General features: G+C 27.0%; 2 protein-coding genes across 2 annotated transcripts in view; both read left to right on the top strand.

Moving 5' to 3' along the window:
* LOC126898096 (uncharacterized) overlaps positions 1 to 18,028 on the top strand; it is a 21,678-nt gene extending 3,650 nt beyond the window's left edge. The window contains exons 2-9 of the mRNA XM_050672044.1: positions 1,402 to 1,834; positions 5,330 to 5,511; positions 7,006 to 7,328; positions 7,581 to 7,727; positions 8,865 to 9,380; positions 13,959 to 14,027; positions 16,669 to 16,868; positions 16,938 to 18,028. Of these exons, the coding sequence (XP_050528001.1) occupies positions 1,402 to 1,834; positions 5,330 to 5,511; positions 7,006 to 7,328; positions 7,581 to 7,727; positions 8,865 to 9,380; positions 13,959 to 14,027; positions 16,669 to 16,868; positions 16,938 to 17,890 (2,823 nt within the window). The 3' untranslated portion in view covers positions 17,891 to 18,028. The remainder of the gene's footprint in view (positions 1 to 1,401; positions 1,835 to 5,329; positions 5,512 to 7,005; positions 7,329 to 7,580; positions 7,728 to 8,864; positions 9,381 to 13,958; positions 14,028 to 16,668; positions 16,869 to 16,937) is intronic.
* A 3,437-nt stretch (positions 18,029 to 21,465) lies between these two features.
* Positions 21,466 to 24,625, top strand: LOC126897290 (uncharacterized). Its single transcript, XM_050670806.1, has 4 exons — positions 21,466 to 21,612; positions 21,674 to 21,829; positions 22,656 to 22,823; positions 24,380 to 24,625. Exons 1-4 carry the CDS (start codon positions 21,523 to 21,525, stop codon positions 24,545 to 24,547), a joined length of 582 nt encoding a protein of 193 aa, XP_050526763.1. The 5' UTR covers positions 21,466 to 21,522; the 3' UTR covers positions 24,548 to 24,625.
* The last annotated feature ends 2,802 nt before the right edge of the window (positions 24,626 to 27,427 follow it).

Below are 27,427 nucleotides of genomic sequence, written 5' to 3'. Positions count from 1 at the left end.
TAATTAATTTTTTTTTTTTGCAGTTAATGCAAAAATTTACTAATAAACCTTTTGCTTTTTTTTCAATGTTAGATACCAGTTTTAATAAACAATTAATAGTATTTAAACCGAATTTAAATGAAACAAAAATCATAGAATTCAAAAACGTCATGCTTATTGTTAACATATTGGCTAAAGATTATAGTTTAGAGGTTAAATCCTTGATGAAAACACGAACTTCCTTTGAAAAATCATCTCAATAAAAATTTGACGTACATACAGCAATTAGATGACGTCCTGTTGATTGATCAAGTTATACTTCATTACTATATGAAATAATTGATAATTATAAACTTGTATTATCTAATCCAAAATTATAAAATTTCAATTTCAGTCGGTCAAATACTGCTCATTAAAAATGTTCACTTTTTAATGCTCCGATTTTGATAGTTAACGGTCAAGGAGAGGCGTTTATTTTTTAATATATAGATCGGTCTGTGCCAACGACGCCTACGCTTGGAACGTACTTACTAAAATAACAAATTCCCTTAGATGCTTTTTCATAATATTTTTTGTATTTCTTTTTTTGTACATTTATGCTGATGGCCACTGAGTATTAGTCACGTGACTTTATAACAAGCGATTCGTGACTAAATCTAAATGTGAATCGTATGGAGTGTTAATTAAGATTGGATAATCTCAACTCCAAATATATACGACGGGTACTTGTTTTTGTTTTATACCGTTTACGTGGTATAAGTGTCATAAAACTGATTGACAACGTCCTTCTATAAGTTACTGACGACAATATTATTTACAATTCGTGCTATTTAAACGAAAAATATTTACCAGTCTTATTATTGACTGAAAAATTATTTACAGAACGTATTACGATGTATTTTAAACTAATTTAAGTATTATTTTTGAATAAAAATTCGGATTCCGCGTGTCACAACGATTTTCCACGTTACTGTTGTAATCGTCACAGCTGTGTCGTCGAAGATCCTAAATGCGATCCTGAAATTCAGACCTTTCGGCTACTGTGAACGATACAACTGTTACGACTCGTGGGGGTGAAAGTCACCCCCAGAAGATGTGGGGTACGTTTTTAGCCATACGGTTTCGCACCATTTTCGTTTCTTCTTGAATATTTTCTCGGATATATCGTATCCAAACTCATTAGACGAATAATCGAGAGTACAATGTACCGAACACACATCCCAATAAATTTGTAAAGGCCACTACTCGTCGTGTGTCCACGTCCCGTCACGAATACCTTCGTCGCGTTTGGTTAAACGACACGACGTGCGATAACAACGAAAATTGTTTAGAATTCGCGACACGATTGGATAGGGTCATGTAATATTTTTGTAGTACGACCAATACATTATGTTTTGACTGAAGATTTGTTTTGGTTCTTAGGTCGGCGGTCATACGCGTTTGATGGTGTTGTCCAGTAAATCCGGTCAATCCACCGATTCGTCGTCCCTAACCAATTTGGATTTGGACGTAGGACAAATGATCGTCTGCAAACCTTTGAACATGGGCGAATTGCAATTCTACCTGAAACTGGAGGAACAGAACCGGAGGAACCGTTCGTTGAAAAAATACAACGAGTCTGACGATTGTGGGCGCGTGCGTTCCCGGAGGAACCGTGACCTGTCCGAGTTCGTGCCACAATTCGAAGGGGTGATGGCCCTTTCGCAGGACGACGTCAATGTTACCGTTCAAGGACGGAACGCTCAAATGTTGTACTGCCGTTCCTGTTCGGACGACAAAAGCAACCGTATCGACGAATTCCAAACCGCCAGACTCATGACTCTGCCGGATCCCTCGTCGACTTCGGACAAACAACGTTAGTACACCTATTCTCTTATCGTTTCGTCTTACATATTGTCTTGCTTTGTGTGCCCACGTCTTTTGTACGTAATCGAATAGCGTTTCGATAACGAGAAGCCAACCCGAGTAATCTGTGTACAGATAATGTGTGATTAAAACAAAGTAATTAAAAGTTAGGCACAATAGGTGCACGGGATTATTATTGCGTATCGTTGGGCCATTGTGTTGAGCATCGTAGTTAATGAACGCGTGTTGTAAACGTATCGAATACGAGTAGTTTGTTGTGACGTTGACGAGTATGACGTTTTAAAAAACGAATAAATCGCTATTTGGACGGCAACGAATAATCGTTATCGTCACTGTAAATAATGCAAGTAAATTGTGTCGATAAATGTCCAAACGTAATTTATACTTTGGGTTTTTTTTCATACGCATGGCGCGTATAGTTGTACTCGCGTTGAGGTCGGAACGCGTCAATTGTTTGGACTTTGGAGTAGTCCTATCCAGTTTTGATTTTTGGATCCGTTGCCGTTTTGGACTGACACTACGCAAGCTCAAGTTGTACACATTCTTGCGAACCAGCGATGACGTCATCGTATTTTCTTTGGCTATTTTTATTCAATCGATTTTCGCACAATAATATTTCACACGCATTTTTTATTTTTACGTCATCTGCTGCCGAAACTGTTCGAAAGCTGGACGTTATAAATATAATAATTGAATTTTTCTTTGTTCTTTTAATTTTGTTTTTACAGTACGGTAGTGAAAATACATCTCAAGTGTTATCGGTGCGTATAAAGTTATCTATCACTGGGAACTCTAAATGTTATCTGAGAACTCTGCGGAGTTTATTTACCTCAGTTTTAATTCATCGTATGGATTTAGTTTTTTTTACGTCATTGTGTACTCGACACTCGTCTAGGTCTAGTAGCTTATGTTAAAAGATTATCAAGTAAAAAATAGGTTATTGATGACATGGCGTTAATCGGTTAAAAAACTGTTTTTTACGTTCACCATTCTAACTTGTTCTGAATTATGGAAACGTCGTTGCGGCTGATTTTGATCTGCGCCCATTAGCCAAATTTCTATATGTGTAATAATAATTAGAGCTTAAATGTCTAACAACTTTTAAAATTGCTCTATAATAAAAGTCTTAAAACTACAAAACGCTAAAAAATAGATACTAAAAATATCAATTTAGCCCAATATAATTGTTTTAAAATAAAACATATTCTACTAAAAAAAAAAACCTTTTAAAAATCATTTTACTTATTGTATAATTTAATATGAATTTGTATTAGAAATATGATTAATATTGAAATAGGTATTTTACATTTTAAATATATTGTACTTAAAACACAGTATATATGTATATTTTCATTGATCTAAACATTTTGGCTGTTATAGCTATTGAATGCGATATGAGGGCAGCTGGTGTAAGCGTAGAGGATGTGGGAGATAGTTTCAAGTGGAAGCTTAGGATAAGGGTGGCCGACCCCAAGTAGTTGGGATTAAGGCGAGGAAGAAGAAGAAGATAGCTATTAGTTACAATATTACTGAATTTTGCTTTAATATTAAATGGAAATTTACGTTATTTTGATTTATAGACTTTTTACAATAATTGTTAAAAACACCTAATTAGTATTAGAAATATTTTTATTAAAGAAATTTAAAATTTTTTTGGTTTTTTCTTGTTAAAGCTCTAGTATAGTGTTGACGTTTTCGTCGATATTAAGTTAAAGTCTATCGGTCTGGAAGTAGAGACACACTATACTCGATAAGTGCGATTGGTACAAAATTTGTTGAATGTTACTTAATTTCTTTCTATTTAAAAATACAGATGATTTTTTATAAAATTTGGAAGAATAAGCCCTCCTTGATTGACCCAGGCTGTGCCCATAAATATTTTCATACATAACACAAGGAAAAGTATTACATATCTTAATATTTTTATCACTTTGCAAAATACACTTTTAATTTACCGAATTTTAATGAAATGAGTAATTTTTGCCTCATTATGCTCGAAAGTGTTAAAATAACATAATTGTCTTAAAAATACAAAAAAAGTTTTTTTTTTAATTATTCGTTATATAAATCGAAATGTGTACTTGAAAAGCAGCATCTAAAGTAACCTTGAAAACAACACATTGTGCATTGATATAATAAGCCTCAGTAATAATTATTATCTGTATAGAGAATAAAATAATAATTTTTTTATTCTCAATCAAAAACAAGGGTTGTGTTAAACCTAGTCGACGTTATTTTTGTTTACTTTTCTCGACTTGTTATTTTTAATTGATTGTTAGTAATCTTGTCATCTTAAATGTCGTCAACGTATCAAAACAAATTAAAGTTTAAATTTAAGTTTATTGAAGTCTAAGGACGAATCGACGTGCAGAATAATTGTAAACAACTCGTTCATTTCGTAAAAATTGTCGTCAACTAACTAAAAGACTTATAACATTTAATTAAACAATCTTTTCGTAATAGAAACGTCACTGAATATGTCAAAAGAGGTCATTATACTCCATTTCTGACAGAGTTCGACATATACTTTCTTCCATTATAAGTTATGTTAAGGATAATTTTGACCTCCAAACAATAAATAAGTCTTGAATGATTATGTTGCAAATGGATTGAGCTCAATCCGATAGACGTACAAAATCTTTTGACTTTAATAAAATATATTTGCTATATAAGTGTTATCCTTAGATTTTTTTATCATTTGATTAATGGCTTCGTAGAATATAACATTATTATAATATAGAACTTGTATTCAAGTTAATTGTTCCCTAGTCGTTTGTCAGTGACAAAAAAATGTATTTGTGTATTTCGGGATTCGTTTTTACCCACCAAAGAAACATTCGTACCCCCCGCAAATGAACTGAATTTCTGTTTTGTGGGAGAGAGGAGATAAAGAAATGCAATGGAGAAGCTTCCCGCCAAATGTTCTAACCAAATTTATGAAATACAATATGATTCTATGGCTACCATTGAAGAATATTTCAAGCTACCTTCATGATTGTAGATGAAGTACAATTATGGGTTTCCGTCCGTTTTACCAATTGTTTATGAACATAATTAATTATTTTAACTAAAATAATGATTGCAAGTTATGCGTGATATTTATACTACACAAGATCTTTATCATTTAATATTACATTTTGTTTAATAAAACCATCAATATTGAGGTATTATGTACAGATAATACCACAATAATTAGTATTTTTAAAGCATATAAAAAAGAAAATCATGATTTTTATCTAGTTATGGGTTTTGGAACGGTGTCATTCATTGTGTCCCAGAACAAAACGAAAATAGCGTTCCAGAAGCTATGATTTACTAGCTAACTAATTTAACCAATTTTTTTTATACGAACCCTTTAAAACCACCACTTGAGCAATCTGTTCATTAAAAAAAAAAAAAAATCTATTAAAATCAATATTATTTGGATTAATTAAATGAAACGTGATTTGTGAAAAAATAAAGTTTTCTATCGTTGATATTACAGTGTTTTTACTTTTGGAAAACTTGACTAGCAAACGTAAATATAAATTGCCGTGCATTTTGGACTTGAAAATGGGCGTGCGACAATACAGCGAATGCGCCACTATGCAGAAACGATTGAGACAAACACTTAAATGCCGAATGACAACTTCTGCTACTTTGGGCGTACGTTTATGTGGAATGCAGGTAAATATTAATTATTTATACGAGAGTAAAAATGTCGTTATTAATCAGTTTGTTTTGTCCGATAGTTTTGGACAAAACAATCTTTCCATATCTTTTGGTTAGATCGATATTTTTTCATTCATTAAATTGTACGGCAAAATGAAGAGAACTGATGATATAATACCATAATAAACTATTGTTAAAAAATACTTGTTAAAACTATAGTTGTAAGAATTGCAAAATTAAATTTTATTTAAAATTTATATAATTACGCTTGTAAAGAGTCAATCTGTTGTTACTTAAAGGTCGTTTTTATTAACTAATTATTTTTTTCTGTGTATAGTAAAATATTGTTATGGTAATCAAGTAATTTATTTAAACTGTCGGGATATTTATTTAATAAATGGTTTTGTTAATTTTATAAACATTTTGTTTGGACGACAAAAAAAAAACCGTTGTCTAATAATTTATTTATTTGATGTACACATTGTCATTTATTTTGTTTTGTTCATCCGTTTTTTTAATAAATAAACAAGATTTTTAGAATAGTGTTAAGAATAATTTGATTATAAATAAATCAACACAACGATTGAAGAGGTCCATGGATAAAGGCTATAACTGACTTTTTTAGTGACATGGGAAAGTATCATATCCAAGATATAGTTGTAGTTAATATTATTTTTACTTCCTGATTAATTAATCGATTCATGATACATTAGTTATCTGTATATTATAGATAATTTCTAGATCGATATTTTCCCCCTTAAAAGTTATTTCATCATAGGTGTAAATAGTGTTTTAAACTTAGGGTTACTTAGTTGCAAAGTCCCAAGAAAATATTTTCGCTCTAATTGAAATAATCTACCCCCACCTTCTTTATATTTTCTATTTATATTTTTCCATCTTCTATTTATAAATAAACGATTGTGTATAATATGAATATTTTCTCTATCACTGTGGGCGCTACAACTATAATTGTTGAAATAAAAACATATTACTATGTTTAAAGTAAAATACAACACTTACTATATCGTTGACGATGCACACTCACAATATTAAAAGACAATATTTCAAAAAGAAGTAGTTATTTATACAATATTATAAGGAATTATTTTATCTATTCTTTACAAAACCTTAAAAGAATGGTGGAACGCTTATATCCTTCCAGAGGGTGCGAAGTTGTCAAAGCACCCCCCTCCCCACCATATTTGCATATGTGTATTTTTATATATTGAATATCAAAAAAGTTGCATAGATTTTTAATATTTAGCTAAAAAGTAGCATTCCTGAACAATTTCAAAATTTTCACCTTTATCCATGGGCTCTTTCAATAATATTGCTTTGTTCGTACTCAAAAACGTTCGTGGCCATAAGTTTACACAGTTTTTTTCTACCATGAAAAAATCAAATTTTTGTGCCTTGGTACTTTTCCGTATCATTGTCTCTCAGAATTATTGTTCACAGTATTATTTGCGAGTTCGATTGTGTTAATTTGCTTTGTTGTCTGATTGATAGATCTATCAAGGTTGTTGCGGTACGGGTGACAATCGAAATGCGTATTCTTTGTTGAAACGCGACAAGTATTGGGGACGACGGTTGGACGTCGACGGGTTTGAACGAGCCCTTAAGCTGTTCTTTTCAAAGTCTACCGCGTCGTCCGATTTGGACGACGAAAATGAAGACGGAGACATTTCAGTGGATTCGTATAGACTGGACGTCGTAAAAGGCGTGTTGCGACGTCTCAGACACCTTCGCAACGCCATCATGAAGAACGCCGCCGCCACTACTTCAGATTCTTCACAAGTTCCCAGTTCACGAGCACTTCGTTTTTATTCTTGGTTGGTAAAAGAATCAATCATGGGGTCATAATTTTGGAATTATTTTTTTGGTTAGGGTGTCGGCCTGGCCTAGTGGGTAAACGAGATTTTTCTTGTGATATCTCACCGATGGTGTCAGGTCTCTAGTGCAAACAGGCAATAAATTTCTTGTATATTTGTTAACAATTACTACTTTGTTAAACAAATATATACAAACAGTAATATATGTTTTTTTTATGCGATTTCATTTTATTTTATTCGATTGTCTGGCAGTTCGCTTTTGATTGTCTACGAGGGAGTACCGTCAAGTTTCGGGCCACCGAAAACGCGAATACCAATGCAGCGTCAAGAACAGCCAAAAGTCGAAGACATAGACGATGGTCATTCCAACGAGTCGCACGATTCCAGTTCTTCTCCTATGTAAGTATTTTTGGTTTTCTAACATGCGTTTGATACCCACAGACTTAAGAGTGGTTTTGTATTAGTTTAAGACCTTTTTTACTACCGAAAGTTTGTAATTTCCCTCAGTAATATTGGATAAAACTTGCAGATTTTCGTCTTGATTACGCTATTGAGTACACTAATATCTGTACTCTAGAAGTAAACTATCGCTTTTTTTAAAAATGAGACTAGGCCATTTTTGAAATGCTTATTAAATGAATATTTCAAAAAGTCTTAACTTTTATGTAGACTTGCGATAGTTTATTTCTGAGATACGGTTTTTCTAAAATAAATTTCGCGAGTTGAATAAACTTTTTGTTTTACANATTTTTTAAAAATGAGACTAGGCCATTTTTGAAATGCTTATTAAATGAATATTTCAAAAAGTCTTAACTTATTTAAAAATATGTAGACTTGCGATAGTTTATTTCTGAGATACGGTTTTTCTAAAATAAATTTCGCGAGTTGAATAAACTTTTTGTTTTACAATTAATAGTTTTTTTTACTGAATTATGAAAAAAAATGTAGTTGGCCGCATAATTAAAATTATTGGCACTATAATACCAAGCTAAATTCGGTATTAGAAGAATTGGTGTGTGATACTCCTTCGGCCAATTTACATAGGTTGATGACCTTTTTTTCGCACAACACTTCGAAAAAAATGATGCCAAAAATATAATTCATAACTTATGTGCAACAACCGACTCGTAAATGAAGTCGGTAATAATAATTAAATTTACAAAACTGGCTCTTTAAATAAATTTTAGTAACGCTTTTAACTATAATTTATAATTCTTAATTGGTACTTAAAAAAGAAAAATCGAATCCCTTATCTGTTAGTCTAGAAAATGTAAATATAATATTAAAAATGTTTTTATTTATAAGTTAAAAACAAAATTAGAATAAAAAGCAGTAAATTTTAATTATAAACGCGGCTATAAGCTAATAATACCAAACGAGATTCTGGTTTATTAAAGCATATAAAATCAAATTTGTATTAACAACTTATTTGTATTGGAAAAATTATTCTAATTTTTTCAATTATTAATTACTAAGTACATAAATTAATATCTTAATAACATATTAAAATGATTGTTTCTTTGGTTTTTTCAACAGAAACCATATGGTTAACAACGTGAGAAGTCGCAACACTTCGATAACGACGACCAAAAACGACGAGCTATCAGACATAGATCAACGTCGTCGTCACAGGTGTTCGTCGTCGCTGTGTTACTGCACACCTCCGGCCAGTTATTCAGACAGCAATTTCCCGTGGTCCGACGACGTGGACTCGGAAGAGGACGGCCGCGGTTATTCTTCCAGCGGTTGTTCTTCGTCCTCGGAAGACGATTCTGACAGCGAAGACGACGACACCACATCCTCCAGGTCCGCCGACACTACTCCGTACGACGTTCGCATAATTGATTTTGCCAACGCCTCGTTCTTCTCCCGAGACAATCCTTCGGCTGTCGTCCCGGACACTGACGATACCGCCCAGTGCGAGTGTTCTCGGGACGACGATCGGTCCGAAAAGTCTGCCGACCCTTGTAGTCCAGACACTGGATTCCTACAAGGTCTGCGGACGGTCCGTCGCGTGCTCAGTCAAATTTTGAAGGATTCATCACACCATAAATGACAAACGATTAATATTATTAAGCTAATATCGACACTGCTGGTATCGTTTAATGATATCGATTGTTCTCACTTGTGTATTTTAATTTATAAGACTAACAAACGGCTAAAAGAGCTGTACCGGAACGGCATTTTTTTTTATGTAAAGTAAAAATATTTTTAATATCTGTGACAAGAAAATTACTTATTAATTTTTTATATTATGTTCGACGACCTATATTATATTATATATTTTATATTATACCAATATATTTTAATTATTGTTTTTAATTTTGAAATATAAATTTAAATAAAAACCGTTTGGTCTCACCTAATTTGTATTATATAAATATCGTCTGTCTTAGATTTTATGTATAATAGGCTTGTCATGCGATTTCTGTGCAAATGCTAGGAATCACATGTATCTCAGATGTTACTAATTAATTATTTGCATGATATTTCAATTTATATACATAAAATTTGCGTGTTAAACACGTGTATTGAACACACAAGTTGCACGTGAACAATGGGTGCTGAAAACGTGTCAAAACTCAAAGGAATAATGAAAATGTTTTCATAAACAGAACTATTGAGAACACATTATAAACAATCGCATTCGTTAAAAACATTTTTCAAGTTTTACACAAAGTTAAAAAGCGCTAGCAATATCTAACGTACGAAAATTGGCCTCGAGGTCGTATCCTTGTGGTTTCCCTTTTTTACTTCCTACGAGGTTAGTTTTTCTGCGGAAGTCATTAAAAATTAAGTAGTGTTTGTATACATGACAATAGGAAAACAGTGTCCTCTAAAATTTTTTTAGCTTAATTTTAACTAGTGTTGTGTTAAACTTTTAAATTAAGAAAACCTATTAACGAATATATTTTTTTATACATTAAATAATCAAAGGCTATCAGCAAAACTACACTTAGTTACTTCATGTCAAACTTTCTTACTTAACCTTATGTTCATTTTTTGTATTATAAATAAAATGTTTTGCATTTTGAAACTAAAACACGAAACAAATATCTAGTTTTTACAACATTTTTAAAAATATTTAGAAAAAAAGTTTTTACAAATAATTGATCATTAATGTTAATTAATATTTAAACTACTGTTTCTTTAAAAACATTACTTGAACAAAAAATTAAGTTTTGTCACTATTATAACTGATTAACGAAAATATTTCAAATATCAGAACAGTTATCAGAACCACTGTGACCTGTTACATACATTTTACTTTATTTCAATAAAATAATACACACATTTTTATTAAATAATACAACGGGTTTTTTTTTTAATAAATAATAAACAATTTTAATCCAATGAATTTAAAAATATGTTTTACTTGATGTGATAATTTATACTTCAATCAAATTTTTTATCGATAGGCAATATCATGACATAATTTCTTGAAAAATGTATTATTATAAATTGATGCTATTCTTTGCCTTATTAACATTGTGATTTTTTTTTTTTAGTAAAAAAACGTAATTTTGCTTCTGAGAATTTATTATGACGCTTAAAAGAAATTTTTTTTCTCTAAATATTGAGTGTAATATTCATATATATCAAAAGCTACATCACAAATCTATTAATTTTACAATAATTTGTATATTTGAAATTTTATAAATGCTATGTTTAAAAATTTTACTTCAATATTAAAGGTTTGTTTAATTATTTGTTTTATAACACAATATACATTGGAAAACTCTATGATAATTTAGCAAATGTACCAATAGTATATATAAAGACCAACTGATATTGTTGTTGACTAAATTGAATAGATTTAGAATNGAATGTACCAATAGTATATATTAAGACCAACTGATATTGTTGTTGACAAAATTGAATAGATTTAGAATTATCTTGTAAAAGCAGGGTTTTAATTAAAGGAAACCTGTACAAACAAAAATGAAAATACTGAAACTCCATAGAACTAAGTACATTACACTGTGGGGAAAAACCAATTTTTATCATTGAATTTGGTACGGTGTGCGCACAGTGCACTATCGGGTCAGAGTGCATTGGCAGTAATTATGCCCTCTTTTCTAATAACCTAAATTAGTAATACCTACTCAGCTTCAAAGTTAAAAAATTTAAAAATTGTAAACAATGATAAAATAGCTATAGTCATTATTATACACAAAACAAAATAAAATTTTTTACTAAATCCTTATAATTTTAACATTCATATTTAAGAGAAATGATACTTTGATCATTGTTGATCAATGACAATATAGGACTTCCTTTTAAAACTTTATCTAAAAATAATGATTGAAAAAGTAAAATTGAAATAAAGATTCTCATTTAAGCTTTTTTGGAAATTTAACAAAAGGCTTCTTGAGTAAGATACAAAAAATTTTACAAAAAAAAAAAAANTAAATAATACAACGGGTTTTTTTTTTAATAAATAATAAACAATTTTAATCCAATGAATTTAAAAATATGTTTTACTTGATGTGATAATTTATACTTCAATCAAATTTTTTATCGATAGGCAATATCATGACATAATTTCTTGAAAAATGTATTATTATAAATTGATGCTATTCTTTGCCTTATTAACATTGTGATTTTTTTTTTTTAGTAAAAAAACGTAATTTTGCTTCTGAGAATTTATTATGACGCTTAAAAGAAATTTTTTTTCTCTAAATATTGAGTGTAATATTCATATATATCAAAAGCTACATCACAAATCTATTAATTTTACAATAATTTGTATATTTGAAATTTTATAAATGCTATGTTTAAAAATTTTACTTCAATATTAAAGGTTTGTTTAATTATTTGTTTTATAACACAATATACATTGGAAAACTCTATGATAATTTAGCAAATGTACCAATAGTATATATAAAGACCAACTGATATTGTTGTTGACTAAATTGAATAGATTTAGAATTATCTTGTAAAAGCAGGGTTTTAATTAAAGGAAACCTGTACAAACAAGAATGAAAATTCTGAAACTCCATAGAACTAAGTACATTACACTGTGGTGAAAAACCAATTTTTATCATTGAATTTGGTATGGTGTGCGCACAGTGCACTATCGGGTCAGAGTGCATTGGCAGTAATTATGCCCTCTTTTCTAATAACCTAAATTAATAATACCTACTCAGCTTCAAAGTTAAAAAATTTAAAAATTGTAAACAATGATAAAATAGCTAACTAATATAGTTAAAGCTATAGTATTATTATACACAAAACAAAATAAAATTTTTTACTAAATCCTTATAATTTTAACATTCATATTTAAGAGAAATGATACTTTGATCATTGTTGATCAATGACAATATAGGACTTCCTTTTAAAACTTTATCTAAAAATAATGATTGAAAAAGTAAAATTGAAATAAAGATTCTCATTTAAGCTTTTTTGGAAATTTAACAAAAGGCTTCTTGAGTAAGATACAAAAAATTTTACAAAAAAAAAAAATGAGTTTTTAAACTATTGCAATAGGTATACTGATAATTAACATTTCAAAACTATCTTTTCATCTAACATAGCTATAAATATGATGTTGGTGAAGAGATGTATAACTAAAGTGTAAGTGGGCCAACTAGATTAAAGAATGTTTTTATAAATAAAGTGATATGTGATAATGATTTTTGTCAATCACTGGTGTCTTCCTAAACAGTCTGTGTAGTAATTTATTAAAACAGTTCTTTTTGTTTATTAGTGCTGCTGTCATATCGTATGAGGCCTTTTTTACATTTGGAATCATACCACAATTTAATGTTCCTGCTGATATAAATAGCTTACCTTCTTATTGATAACTTCAACCAAAATAAAATAAAAGTGTATTTTTATCATTTGATGTAATTATTTGGATTGTACTATTAAAACCTCTTAAAATTAAAAAAAATGCTCTTCGCCATAAATAAAGAGTAAAACATTACCATTTACTATTAAAAAACAGAATTGGTATGAACTTGTTCTACAACAGCTTTCATTTTTTTAATATAATCAAAACTGAATGATTAAAAAATGTAATATACAATAACGAATTAGATTTTTTTATAATTAAATATTTATTAAAATTATCATGCAATACACAATGATCAAATTCCTTTTTTAAAACCTTTGATTGAGTACGTATAACGGAAGTTCAAATACAGACTTAGGGTCTGATAATAAACAATGGGAATGATAATAAACATTATCATTACTATCACTTATTTGTTGTAACATACTTAACTAAACCTGTGAATATTCATGATAAAGAACGCACGTGGTTAACTTCAAAACAAAATAAATTATGATAAGGTGATACTTTTTATTTGTAAATTGTAAATTTATTCAACACAGAAATTAACTATAACTTATGAAAATGGATGAGAAAAACGAGTAAGTTTAGCTTAAATAATATATATATATGTATATTTTACTTATTAATAATACATTTTAAAATAAATATTTGTTAAATCATTTATATATGTACAGTAATTCTACCCATTTTAATGCTGATCACAATTAAATTAGATAATATAAGCTTTATTTACTCGCATTAGATAAAATAAAATAAATTGTTCCTAAAATAGTGTCTGACATCAAAATAATTTAATACTACATCCTTATTATTATTATTATTATTTTTAGATCTAATGTTGTGTTATATGAAGAAACATCAACTTTATCATTAATTTTTCAAAACTATCAAGATAGCAGGTAAAAATTATTGAACACATTAAGCTATTAAATGACTGAACCAATATGTATTATTATAAAATTATTTTATATAAGTTAAAAAAATATATATATTTTAAATTAAAAATAATAAGTATATAACAGTAAAGATCCATTAAAATAGAGTTGAGCCATTTTTAGATAAGTGTTCATTAATATCTTAGAGCGATTAAATTACTGCCATAAAAAAAACTTCTATACTTATTTGAAATATATTCAAAAAAATTTAACATATGAACCAAAAATAGCATGTTTTTGACTTAAGTGCTTGATTACTCATAAAGGATGTCACTGACAAGTTTCTTTTTTAATCATATATGACAATAAACAAGCTTAAATTTAAAAAATCTAGAATGATATAAATAAACCGTTACTATGTATGATAATACAAAAAAAACATATTCAAAAAAATTTAACATATGTACCAAAAATTATATTTTTTGACTTTAATTCCCAATAAATCCTAAAAATCAAGATTTTAGTTAGTTTTCTTTTTCACTTTAAAGTACAATGCTTTATTTTAAATGTAGGTCTAAAGATAATAGGTTCTATGGAACATCAAAAATTGAAAAGAATACAATTTTTGATATAAATTTTTATGCTTTTGGTTAATAATTGTTATTTCAAAAAAAGTATTTTGAAACAACAATATATATATTAAATGTTAATACTGAAAATAAAATAAAATTTTCTGTAGTAATATTTAAGATAATTATCTTTGTTTCAACATACTTTTTTTGAAAACATGATCATTAACTAAGGTTCTGTGGAAGCTTAAAAATCATAAAAAAATTTTTCTATTTAACTTTCAATAATGAATTTGTCTTATTTCATCTTAAAGTACATGTTGTACATTTATTTTTAATTTAATGTAGGATTAAACGAGGTAGGTTTTTTAGAACATTATAAAAGACTGAAAATAAAAAATTTGATATGATTGTTCAAATACATGCATTATTCAAATAGAATAATTTCGAAGTACTGATGTTCTCTAAAAATTACATGAATTGACTTTAGAATCAAAGTCAATGACAAGTCATCAGAACATTGTTCTTTTTTCATCTGTATAGTACAAAAAAAAAAATTGAATTTTATTTAGCTTTGAATGGTTTATTTACTAGAACAGAACCATATTTAAGATTATGGTGTGGGAGCTATATAAAATTGGGTACCTGCAAATTAATTTAGAATCGTTGTTTAAATAATTTTAATAAGTAATAAAAAGAAAAAAGGTCAACTTTTTTTTTCTCATCACTATAATCTTTAATCAAACTTTTATCTAAAAATTAAAACAGAGAACAAAAAATATTATTTAAATCATTAAATTATCATATTACAGTAAAAAAAAATTATTTTGATCCAAATGTATGTTAACAATATTTGAGAGTTTTGCACATTAATATTGAAAGAAATCCCCCCTTAGAAATTTTGGGTAATCTATTGCCTTTCCAAGCCATCTCCTAAACAAGGCTCTGCGTTTAAAGTACATTATCTTTAATTTATTGTTGGTTTAAAAAGGTAGATTTTTTAGATCATTATAAAAAATTGAAAAAAAAAATTATATAATTTTTAAGCCCCCACAGAACCTTGGTTAATAATTGGATATTCAAAATAAGCATATTGTCATATAGCAAATTATTGTATTTTATGTAGAGATGAATTTTTTTCTGGATATAATTTCATTTAAATGTTTAATGTATCACTTACATTGTTATATGTTAGTATTAGTACATAGGGTTCTAATTTATACTTATAAACATTAAAACAATTTTTAAACTCATTGTGACTTTAAATTTTAAATGATAATGAAAAATACAATTTTTTCAAAAATATTCACATAGAAAGTGTAAAGGATTACTGTGTAATTGTTATACCATTGATGTTCTTAAAACGTTATAGAGGGATGTAACATCGACCCATGCATTATAACTATGGTGTAAAAGGGATTTCCCTGAGCATTTTAATAACCATTTTTTGTTAACAATTGTAAATATTTAAGGTATTTTATTTATAAACATTACTTGTATGTTTCCATCAAACATTATATACGTATTCCTTTGTAACATTGTATGTATGTTTAGTTGGAATTTAGACATTAAGAGATTACATCTTCCTAATATGTTAGATGTATACACAAAAAAACATTTCTTAAATTAAATTAAATTTAAAATTTAATTTAAGCTTTAATAGTAAGACATTTTTTATCTTTTTTAGTACATAATAAACAGCCTAGATTTGTATTTATTATGTTTATTGAAACCAATAACCATCACAGTGGCATATCCATAGAAATAATAGGCTAAGTCCTCCATTGGCTGTGCTGAACAAACATTTTAGAAAAAAATCATCTTATAAAATAAGTCACTAAAATTTTTTTTGTTCTTAGTCTAATCCTAATCCTAAAAATCCTAAATATTTTACGAATATGTGAATATTTTTATTTTGTACAAAATACACTTTATAATTTTAATGTGTTTCAAAAATATTAAGAGCTAAATTTTAATTTAATAAATGTATAGACCATTATTTGTTATTAGTTAAAACCTTTTATTATTTTTGAAAAGTTTTCTGCATGTGTAAATTATTTTATGGAATATATTTAAAAAAAGTCATATTTTTTTAGTTCAGACAATGAATCAAACAATGATATATCATCTGACATATTATCAGATGATGAAATATCTAAAGAAGCCCTCAATCCTTTGAAAACAAAAGGTGAACTAGATTTATGTGATCTACCTCCAATTGAAACTTTGACCATTTCTGTTGAAGAGGAACAATGCAAACCCATTGGAAATATTAAAAGTATAGTTGATACTTTAGGTAATCTTTTTCATTTATTTAAAAAAAAGTTATACATAATATTGAATAATTGTTATTTTAATATTTTAGTTGTTGTTGAAGCATTTATAAATGTACCTCCACTTGATATTGACTCTGTTTTGTTTGTGGATCGGGGGAAACGTGCTTTAGGAAGAATATTTGAGGTAGTTGGACCTGTTAACAAACCATACTACACAATTAGATTTAATGATTCTGAGCAAATACAAAAATTAGATGTTCAAGTAAAAGAAACTGTATATTGTGCCCCTCAAACTGATTACACTTCATATGTGTTTATTTCCAAAGCTATGGAGCACAAAGGTAGTGATGCATCTTGGAAGGACAACAATGAGCCACCTCCAGAGTATATTGACTATTCAGATGATGAAAAAGAAAAACTCGCAAAGAAAAACAAGAAAAATAGTAAAAAATCTCAAAATTCTAAGAATACTTGTAAAAATAATGAGCTTAATACAAATCACAACCAACAACCTCCAGCTCATTACCCTCAACATAATACTCAATCACTGGGACACCATGAGTCATTACAACAACATCAACCAATGCCACAACATCAACCAGTGCAACAACATCAACCAATGCCACAACATCAACTAGTGAAACAACATCAACCGATGCAACAACATCATCAACTAGTGCAACAACATCAACCGATGCAACAACATCAACTAATACAACAACATCAACCAATACAACAACATCAACCAATGCAACAACATCAACCAGTACATCAATATCAACCGTTACAACCACTGCAACATTATCAACATCATTCACTACAACAGGAATCTCCATATCAACCTTTTTACTCACAATCTTCTAATTATGCTCAGACAACACCTATCATGCCTCCAAGATTTGGTTTCCAACAGCCTCAAAATCAATATTCATCATTTCCTCCACAACCACAAATTTTTTCTCAATTCAATCAACCCAGTTATCCTCAAAATTTGCATAATATACCTCCAGGATTTAACGCACAGCATCGAAATTATATGTGATTTAATATTTAAAATAATTAGAATTATATTTAAAAAATTTTATATTGATAATTATTTGCATAATTATCTGTTAACTAAAATTGTTGTTTTATGACCAAAAAAATATTGTTTTTATAAACTCATTATTCTTGAGAATAAGTTTTTTTTTTAACTAATGATAACTGATAACTATTACTTATCAACTTCAACATTTTATTGTCTTCAACTATAAAACTGCAATATTGATGTGATTTGAAATCATAAATGTTTTTATAATAATGTGAACACAAAAATTTAGTGTGGTCAACTTGAATCTGGGCTTAAATTTGGGGCAGTTAAATATTTTACAGATTTTATCACTTTTTGTGAGTAGCACTTTGTGCTGTAGATTGATTCAGTTAAAATAATAATGGATATTTAACTGCCCTAAGTTTAATCGTCACACTAAATTATCTCATTTTACAGTAATTTTTTATTCCAATTTAAAATTCAGCATTGTGAAGTCCAACTTAACCAAGATAAATTGAAATCTGATAAAGATTTAAAATTACTATCGTATTATGCTTTGATGTAAGTATACATTAAGACAGTCATATTATTTACTCCTTTATCAAAGTGTAATAATTCCATAACAAACCAAAATTTTTAATTTTTTAAAAATTAATAATTGTTTTTCAAAAGAAAAAAAAATTTTATTAATGGATTTTTATTAAATGCATTAAATTACTTCTGTAACAGTAAAATTGAATCTGAAAATATCAAAAAGAACCCATTACAGTAATAACTTTTAAAATTGGCAAAACTTGTGATTTAATAATGACATAATTTATTATTGTTATTTTTAATTTTTTTTAATAGGGTTAAGAAATTATTTTTCAAAATTTTGATAATAAAAGCCACAAAGAATAAACCATATCGTAAAATAATTTTTAATTGATAAGAAATTGCATCTCACAAGGGGGAATACAGTAATTGAGGCCTTGATATTTATTATAGTTATTGAATCTAAATGAGACAATAATTAAATGAGTTAAATTCATTTCCATATGCGGGTTTGAACCTCGTTCCTTTAACGAGAAATACACAAGTGTTACCGAATCGGGAACTAATTTTATCAACGCAGGATGATAAAAAAGGTAATTTAATTGTTTGAAGTCGTATTACATGAGATAAAATTCATACAAATTTTGAACATATTTCTTATACTCAAAATAAAAATTAAGAAAACATTACAATAGAAGTCATTACACATACATAAAATATAATACATATATAAATATATGTATTTAATAATTTTTTTAAATGTAAATACTTATTTTTTAATACTAAAACTTAGAAGTAATAGAAAATGTCTAATTGCACATTTGAAAACAGCGCGAAAAGTTGATTAAGAAAGTATATTATTGTTTCTGATGAAAGTTCCTTGTATAAATCTTATAACTTTGTTATAAGTAACAAACAATTTTTATTGAAAAATATTGCATCAAGCCCTTTAAATTTTTATACGTGTTAAAAGTAAAGAAATATACAACTACATTATTATTTTTATAATATCTCCGTAAAAATTACAGTATTAAATTATTGAATATCAATTTCATACTAAATTTAAATACTATAATTATTATATATTCATATATTATAATTATAAATCAAATAACTAATCGGGATATTATTAAGGGAATAAGAGTTATTGTTGATTTTGAAATAATCTACCAATTTCTTAAAATTAAACACTATCTATAGACTTGCATCGAAGCGTTTCTTATTATATTGATTTTAATCACTGTTAGATATCATCTATACTTGTCCCAACTATGCCACGTTCATACTGCACCGCGACCCCATTGGGCTACCATTTTTTAGTTATATTTATAAAACTAAAAAAAAAGTTTAATATTAAAATAAAAACACAGTAAAGGGGCTTCGCGGCACAGTGGTGACGAGGCATAGTTGGATCAAGTATAATAATATTTGAGAGTGATTAAAATCACTATAAACAAAAACGCTTCGATGCAAATCTTATAGATAGTGTTTAATTTTAAAAAATTGGTGGATTATTCCAAAAGCTACATGATCTGCTAGTTCCTTATCAATATCCTGATTTAGTTAAAGTATGTCGAATGAAAAAAAGGTTATTAAAAAATATTATTTCTCATAAAAAAATTGTGTTGATCCTTACACTTTTCAATAAGTTATAGCATTATAAAGTTAAAAATAAATAAATCAATATAATTTTTTTTTATAGATGCATAATGTCTTTATTTATTATTTGGTATATATTTTAGCTTCGATGCGAAGCTGAGAAGGTATTGATTTTACTAAGATGTGTTTATTTATTTATTTATTATTTTTTTTTGTGTCTGTTACCACTTTTTCTCAGCTCTCACCGAACCGATCTCTTTCAATGATACGTCAAAAGATCAAAAATCGTATCTAGTCGAAGACATTACCCTCAAAAATTGAAAAAAATTCCCTCGTTCCTCGTAAATGGGGGAAACCTCCAAAAAAATTACAAATTTAAAAATCGTTAATTTTCTGAAAGTCTGACACTTTTATATATATCTTAAATTAAAGGTAATGTAATGTACTTTATTATGCAAAAAAAAATTTCGGACTTTATTTTGTCTTCACGGTGAAATTGGCTACCGAATGCTATTATTGTGTGAAAATTCTCGATTTTATTTTTTACATTTTTAACTTTATAATGATATAACTTATTGAAAAGTGTATGGATCAACACAATTTTTTTATGAGAAATAAATTTTTTTAATAATCCCTTTTTCATTCGACATACTTTATCTGAATCAGGATATTAATAACGAACCAGCAGATCATGTTGCTTTTGGTATATTCCACGATTTTTTAAAATTAAACACTATCTATAAGATTTGCATCGAAGCGTTTTTGTTTATAGTGATTTTAATCACTGTCAGATATTATAATAATTGATCCAACTATGCCACGTCACCACTGTGCCGCGATCCCCCTGTGCTGGGTTTTTTTTATTTTAACTTTATATTAAAATAATTTTTTATAGTTTTCAGCTTTGTATTAATGTTAAAAAATTTTTTTTGAATTTTCTCCTCTAATGTATAATTGGCCTTTTAAGTCAAAAATATATAACAATATAAACAACATAAATAACAATATAAATATTATTAAATAAGATAATTTTTTTAAAAATTTTGTTTGAAATATGAATCATAACATTTTACAACAATGATTTAATCACTGTTAGAAATCAATCGATACTAATCTAAAAAAAAATCTTCAAATCAATTTTCACTGGATCCGTACTGTATTTAACTTTATTTATAATTGAGAATAAACAATTTTGTCAGATAAAATCATAAATTAGCTCATTAAAAGAAAAATAAAGGTATTTTTGAACATAATTATTATAAAAAAATCATGGATAATCTTTGATGCCATCTCAATCACATTGCCAATGTCAATATTTCAATGACTATATTTTGATATATCATAACAAAAACATATTTATTTTTTTGTTATTTGATTTTGGAATTGTTTATTGGTTATGGTGAGTTATTACATCACAGAAAGTTAATGTTTTATCATAAATATTGATGTTTTGAAATTATATTTTGTAAATATAATTCATAATATAATAATAAAAATATAGTCACATAAAAATGGACAGAGTAACCTTTAGTTTCTTTTGTACGTTTCTTGTTTTAACAACTTTATGTGCAGAATTAAAATTATATCCTAACCTACCGGTAGTAAGTAACAAAATTTAAAAGTATATTTTGTGTATAATTTATTCTTATTAGAATTTGCTAGGGTGAATATAAATTAAAATTTAAAGCGGCATTTACATGTAATTCAAGTGTAGACTATTTGATAAGAGCAAATCTTCATTTATCAAGAATTTCCAAGACGGTCACTGCATTGACGGGCAATATAACGACTCAAATCCCATTTGACGATTCTATTCACGTAATATTAATAATGAATTTATAATTAATGATTAAATTAAGTGTTAATCCATTAAAAAATATATTAATAAAAAAACTATGCAACAAATATAATCAACAAATTGGCCAAAAAATATATTACATTTATCCAACTTTTATTTAATATTTTTTTTTATTTGAAATTAACTTACTTTCATGTTGGTACCCAAAATTTGGCGTACTTAAATAGAAAGTATAAACGTATTGTTTTTTTTTTTAATGTAGTTTTTTTATTTTTGGAAGTATAGTGTAGAGGTGCTACAGAGTCAAATATTGTCATTTTAGAAATAAAATTTGCATTCCAAAATTTTATTCTAATTCTTTGGCATTTTTTTCTTTATCTTGTTTGAATTAATTTGTGAAAACATGTCAAATTCACTTATATGAATGTGTTAAAGCTTTCGTAGATTGTTGTATGGCATGAAATACTTATGGATCCATAAACATTTCAACCAAATTGACTTATTTTGTTCCCATGGAAATAAGTGATAGATGATCGTAGAATTTTCATTCTCGTTTAAATTTACACCTATGTGAATATTAATTATGAATTTGTAAAAATATTTGGGATTATGTTGCCACCTTATTCGCTATGAATACTTGGAATTATCATTTAGTTCCGTAGAGTACAGTAACGATCGACTGTTTTAATGGCTGCATTTAAGAGGGGACTTCGAGTGGACGAGCCTGATTGATAGGCTTGGGAGCCGCTCTTCAATATCATGGAATGGACATCATTTTCTTTCTTTTTTGCTAATTACTTTAAAAAAAATAGAAAATCAAAGTCTTATTGTAAAATAATTTTGCAGCTAAATTTGAACATGGCCGTATTGGATAAAATAGGAGGATGGAAAGATAACGCATTTGTGTATGATAAAAGTAACGCATGTTCAACGCTGAAATATTTGATGGGAAATGTTTGGAAGCCGTTTGTAAATAGCATGAATATTACCAATTACTCATGCCCATTTAACAGTGTAAGTATTTTTTAGTAGAAAGCTTTCTAAATATAAGGCGTTTCATAGGCGCAATTTGGTGGATCTAGAAAGGGATTTACCCCAATTTGTCTCTTTGTTTAAATTAATGTCAAATAATTTATTAATTTGTTTATTAAAATTTGTATCTAAACAATTTATAATATAATTCAGATAAAAGAAACTACAAATATGTATTAAACATTGTACTCACAAAGGTCATTAGAAACTTAAAATTGAGAAATTTTTTTATTCGGTTTCTTTCAGGTAAATGTTTTTCTCAACTTTTCAATTAAAAATTATATTTTTCGTTCTTTTATTATATTTATAGTAGTAGTACAATTAAAAATTTTGTATGGAGAATCCATATAGCTATTAGAATGTTGTGTAGTATGAGATTTCTCATTTTCACTACTTTCCAGGAACCACAGTTGATTGTGCCACTATCTTATAATGATGTCAACTTTGATTATTCAGATAACAATATATATAATTAAGTAGTTAATTTAATAAGCAATATAAATTAATAATAATAATAATAAATAATAATATTGTGAAAACTACAATCTGGTTTAGATAGAATTAAATGTTGGTGTTAAAATAATTTTATTTCTATCGATGTAGCAAAATGTGCGCAGATTACGTTTTGTCGTCGTAAAGATACATAAGTTTTTAATTATAATATTAAAGGGACTACGTAAAATAGGGTTTCTCAGATAAAAGATTTAGGTGTTATATTATCAAGTAATCTATCGTTTTAGGAACACATTTCTTATATAATAATAAATCTTTTAATACATGAACTTTTAAAACGATGTTGTTTGGAACTTAATGGCTCATAATGTTTAACTATATTGTATTGTTTCTTATTTATAATAAAATACTGGTCTATTATTTTGAATCATTACTTTAAAATAAAAGAACAAGATAAAATTTAAAACAGATTTTTATATTTTTTAAGATATAAGCTAAGGAAAAATAATATTTAATTAGAAGACGTAACAATGGGGATAAAATAGGATTTTTTGACAAAGAGAAGATTTAATAATGATCTTAAATTTGCATAAAAATTATTGAATAATGATATTTATTGTCCAGAATTACTTAATCAAATACCATTAAATATCACGGTACAAGATATTAAATATCCGCTATTTTTAAACATTCTAACTAATAAGAAAAACTATAGTATGCACTACTCTTAATATAATATTTTCTAAACGCATAAATATAGATAGTTTTGATTTATTTTATTTTTGATTCACTAGCTAAAGTTTTTAATAGATAAATTGTTATCCTTATTTTTATATGTTTATTGTATTATAATTAAAATTAAATTTTATATTTATTAAAATTAAACTAAGTATTTTTCTCAATATGTGTAATATTTTGTCTGTGGAGGCGTAAATTACTTATTTTTATTTAAAATAAAAAAACCTAATAGTAGTCATTTTACTATACAAATGTATAGTAAAATGTAAGTAAAATACATACATAAAATTATTAAGTGTAGTCTTGTTATTCTAAATTAATAATTATTATATTTATATATTTCACAGGGTTTCTACGTGATGAAAGCTTTTGATATTTCATTGCTCCAAGAGGCTAACTTTCCAAAGCAATTTTTTTATGGAACATACAAGTTAAAAACATATTATACCGATACAAATAAAAACATAGTGGGTTGTTCTATTATAGTTGTGGAATTTTTAAGACCATGGGAATAATATTTTTAAAAAATTTAAAATTGTATTTGTGTTTTTCATAAAAATACTATTCAGACAATTTTAATTAAACTTATTCGAAATCTAGATAAAAAATTGTTTTTATTTTGTTATTATTTTCAATTTTCACCTTATATTGAAATAACTTTTTGAAAAATTCACAGGTAAGAGAACAAACTTTATTGGAAGGAAAGTCTTTAGATAATAATTGAAGTATTTTAGGTAGTAACAATAGAACTCCATTTTTTTGTTTTTCATAACCAAAATTTATACGATTTTTAATTTAAATAAAATTAACAAATCCACCTACACAAAAAAACAAAGGATTACAAATAATTAAGTGATAAAAAAACGATTTTAAGTTATTCTAGTAGGTAATAGCACATGTTAAAAATTTCTAATTATTCTAGTTTTGAAAAATAGAATTATCTTATTTGTACACTGTGTTCTTTAATTATTAATTTTCAGTTTTTGATCATTTTTCAAAAAACTTATAACATTGAAAGTTGTATTAAACTGAATATTATAAAATTTACTTAATAAATTAATAAATTTAGTAATAGTAGTCTACTTAAAATAACCTTTTTAAAAGTTGTATAGTAATAGTATACTACTATTATCGATACTATAGTAGTGGGTCACTAAAGTTGACATTTATTTATGATATTTTTCTTTATATTAGAGTAAACAACTAGATTATTTTTGTTTTTATTAACAAATATAAATTGATGGCAAATTAGATTACACCTGATTATCAACTATAATTTTCTAACACAAGAGGCATAAGCTATATAATTGAAACATTTTTAACATGAATTTTCTGAACCCTTTTCATATTCTTGATATTTGTGATGTTGTTATTAAAATAAAAATATGGATGGAAAAAATGTCACGAATAAAACCTTTTTATGGTAAGATACGATCAGGATACGAAATACGAAATACACTAATGTATTTTGATTTAAAAAGATTATTTATCAATTTTTCGTGTATTACATATTGAGTGTACAAAAAATAAGGAAACAGGTATCTATTGTTCTCATTGTTTGTAACAATTGACTTGCTTCCTACTTACTGAACGCTCTGTATAATTTAATACCTGATTTGTTTGAATAATGTGTACGGCAGGTTATTAACCACTAAGTTTATACGTTGTTGTTAGGAATAAGTTAAATAATTAAGACACATAAAAATGTTTCATTAAATACGCATAAAATTAAAATGAGTACAAATAATGAACTAACCACTTAGATTTAGTAAAATTATTTACATAATTCGATATTATTGTTATATGTATTTTTTTTTTGCAGAATACAATTAAAACTTTATTAATTTTAAAATTCTACGTTAAAAATCGTTTATATAATTAATAGGATAATTTCCAAATAAGCGAAATGTTTATTAAAATTATTTAAGGATTTTATCATTGATTTATCAACTATATTAATAAAATGATTATAATGAACAGATTAGTCACCGATGTTGTGCATTATCTTTGGGAAGTTCTAGTTTAGGTTTAAAATTTGGCAGTGATCTAGAATAACACGCTTTCAGATTAGGTTTATCAATTGTGGGGGTTTGTTTTCATGAAGGGTCAGTATGCAATGAACCTGAAGCTCTATATCAACTTCTGGAAATGTGTTTCGCTATGCAAAGGAAATAGGCTTTACAAACATGCACATATTTGATATTGGCGGAGGATTTCCGGGTGCTAAAAATATTCAAATTGATGAAGTAATTTTATTATACATCAATTTATTTGTTATCTCTTTATCCACAAAAATTAAATTATTAATAATTCTCTTCTACAATATTTTTGAACTTGTATTTGAAATACTATTTCAGTGAATTATCAAGTTCAGTATTATTTTCTCAAAACTCAACGTCTTTATTTAAAATAAAATTATGTAATGAAATAAAAAGTTTTCAGATGCCATGAGCGATGCTCTAATTGAATGATTTTCACTGTCCAGTTGAAATTATTGCTAAGCTCGACAGATATTTTGTAGTTTCTGCAGCTACTCTTGTCACAAAAATTCATACGATTAAACATGATATTATTAATAAAGACATTTTATTAACGATGGAGTTTATGGATCGTTTCTTCACGTAATTTTTGGAGAGCAATATTGTACTCCTAAGCCTTTAATTGTAAGTTTTCGATTTTGTACAATACCGAGCTAGTTGTAGTCAGAACCCTTTTACTTTTTATTTAAGAAAATTTTTATAGATAAGTTATGTATCACAAGCATTTTGTTATTTATTAAATAATAAGAATATATTTGTTTAAACATCTAGTTAGTAACAAAGATAAAAATCAACCATTTATTACTAACTTATTAGAGATATACTTAAACTTTGTGTAGTTTTATATTGCCAAGAACTATCTTACAATTGCATACTAATATCCCTATTAAAAACCCATGATTATCATGAATCATTTTTTATATTTATAATTTTTTTATGTTAAAAAAATACAAATTGAATAAACAATAATTACAATATAAATTCAAAATTATACCAAAACTCTACTCGTTATCAATGTTTAAATATGAACAAATTTTAATAAAAAAAAATGTTTCATCATATTTATTTTATATTTACACGTAAATTTACTTAGTTCAATTAAAGATATAATAAAAATTGATCACTTGTATTATTTTTTTTTTGTTGATGATTTAAAGTGTAAAAAATAGAGACGCTGAAAAAAAATAATCAAATGATATTTTATTAAAATAAGTATCAGAATAAATTTTAATGTTTACTCTTTATTTAAAAAAATAATAGTTAGAATTTTAGCTTCGATGCGAAGCGGAGAAAGTATTAATTTTACTATGATGTGTTTTTTTTTTTTTTTTTTTTTTTTTTTTTTTTTTTTTCCCC

This window comes from Daktulosphaira vitifoliae, unplaced genomic scaffold, assembly GCF_025091365.1.
Source record: "Daktulosphaira vitifoliae isolate Bord-2020 unplaced genomic scaffold, ASM2509136v1 Scaffold_2, whole genome shotgun sequence".
NCBI classification, from domain to species: Eukaryota; Metazoa; Arthropoda; class Insecta; order Hemiptera; family Phylloxeridae; genus Daktulosphaira; species Daktulosphaira vitifoliae.
The sequence above is the reverse complement of the archived record's forward strand: the minus strand, read 5'-3'. Positions and strand labels throughout refer to the sequence as shown.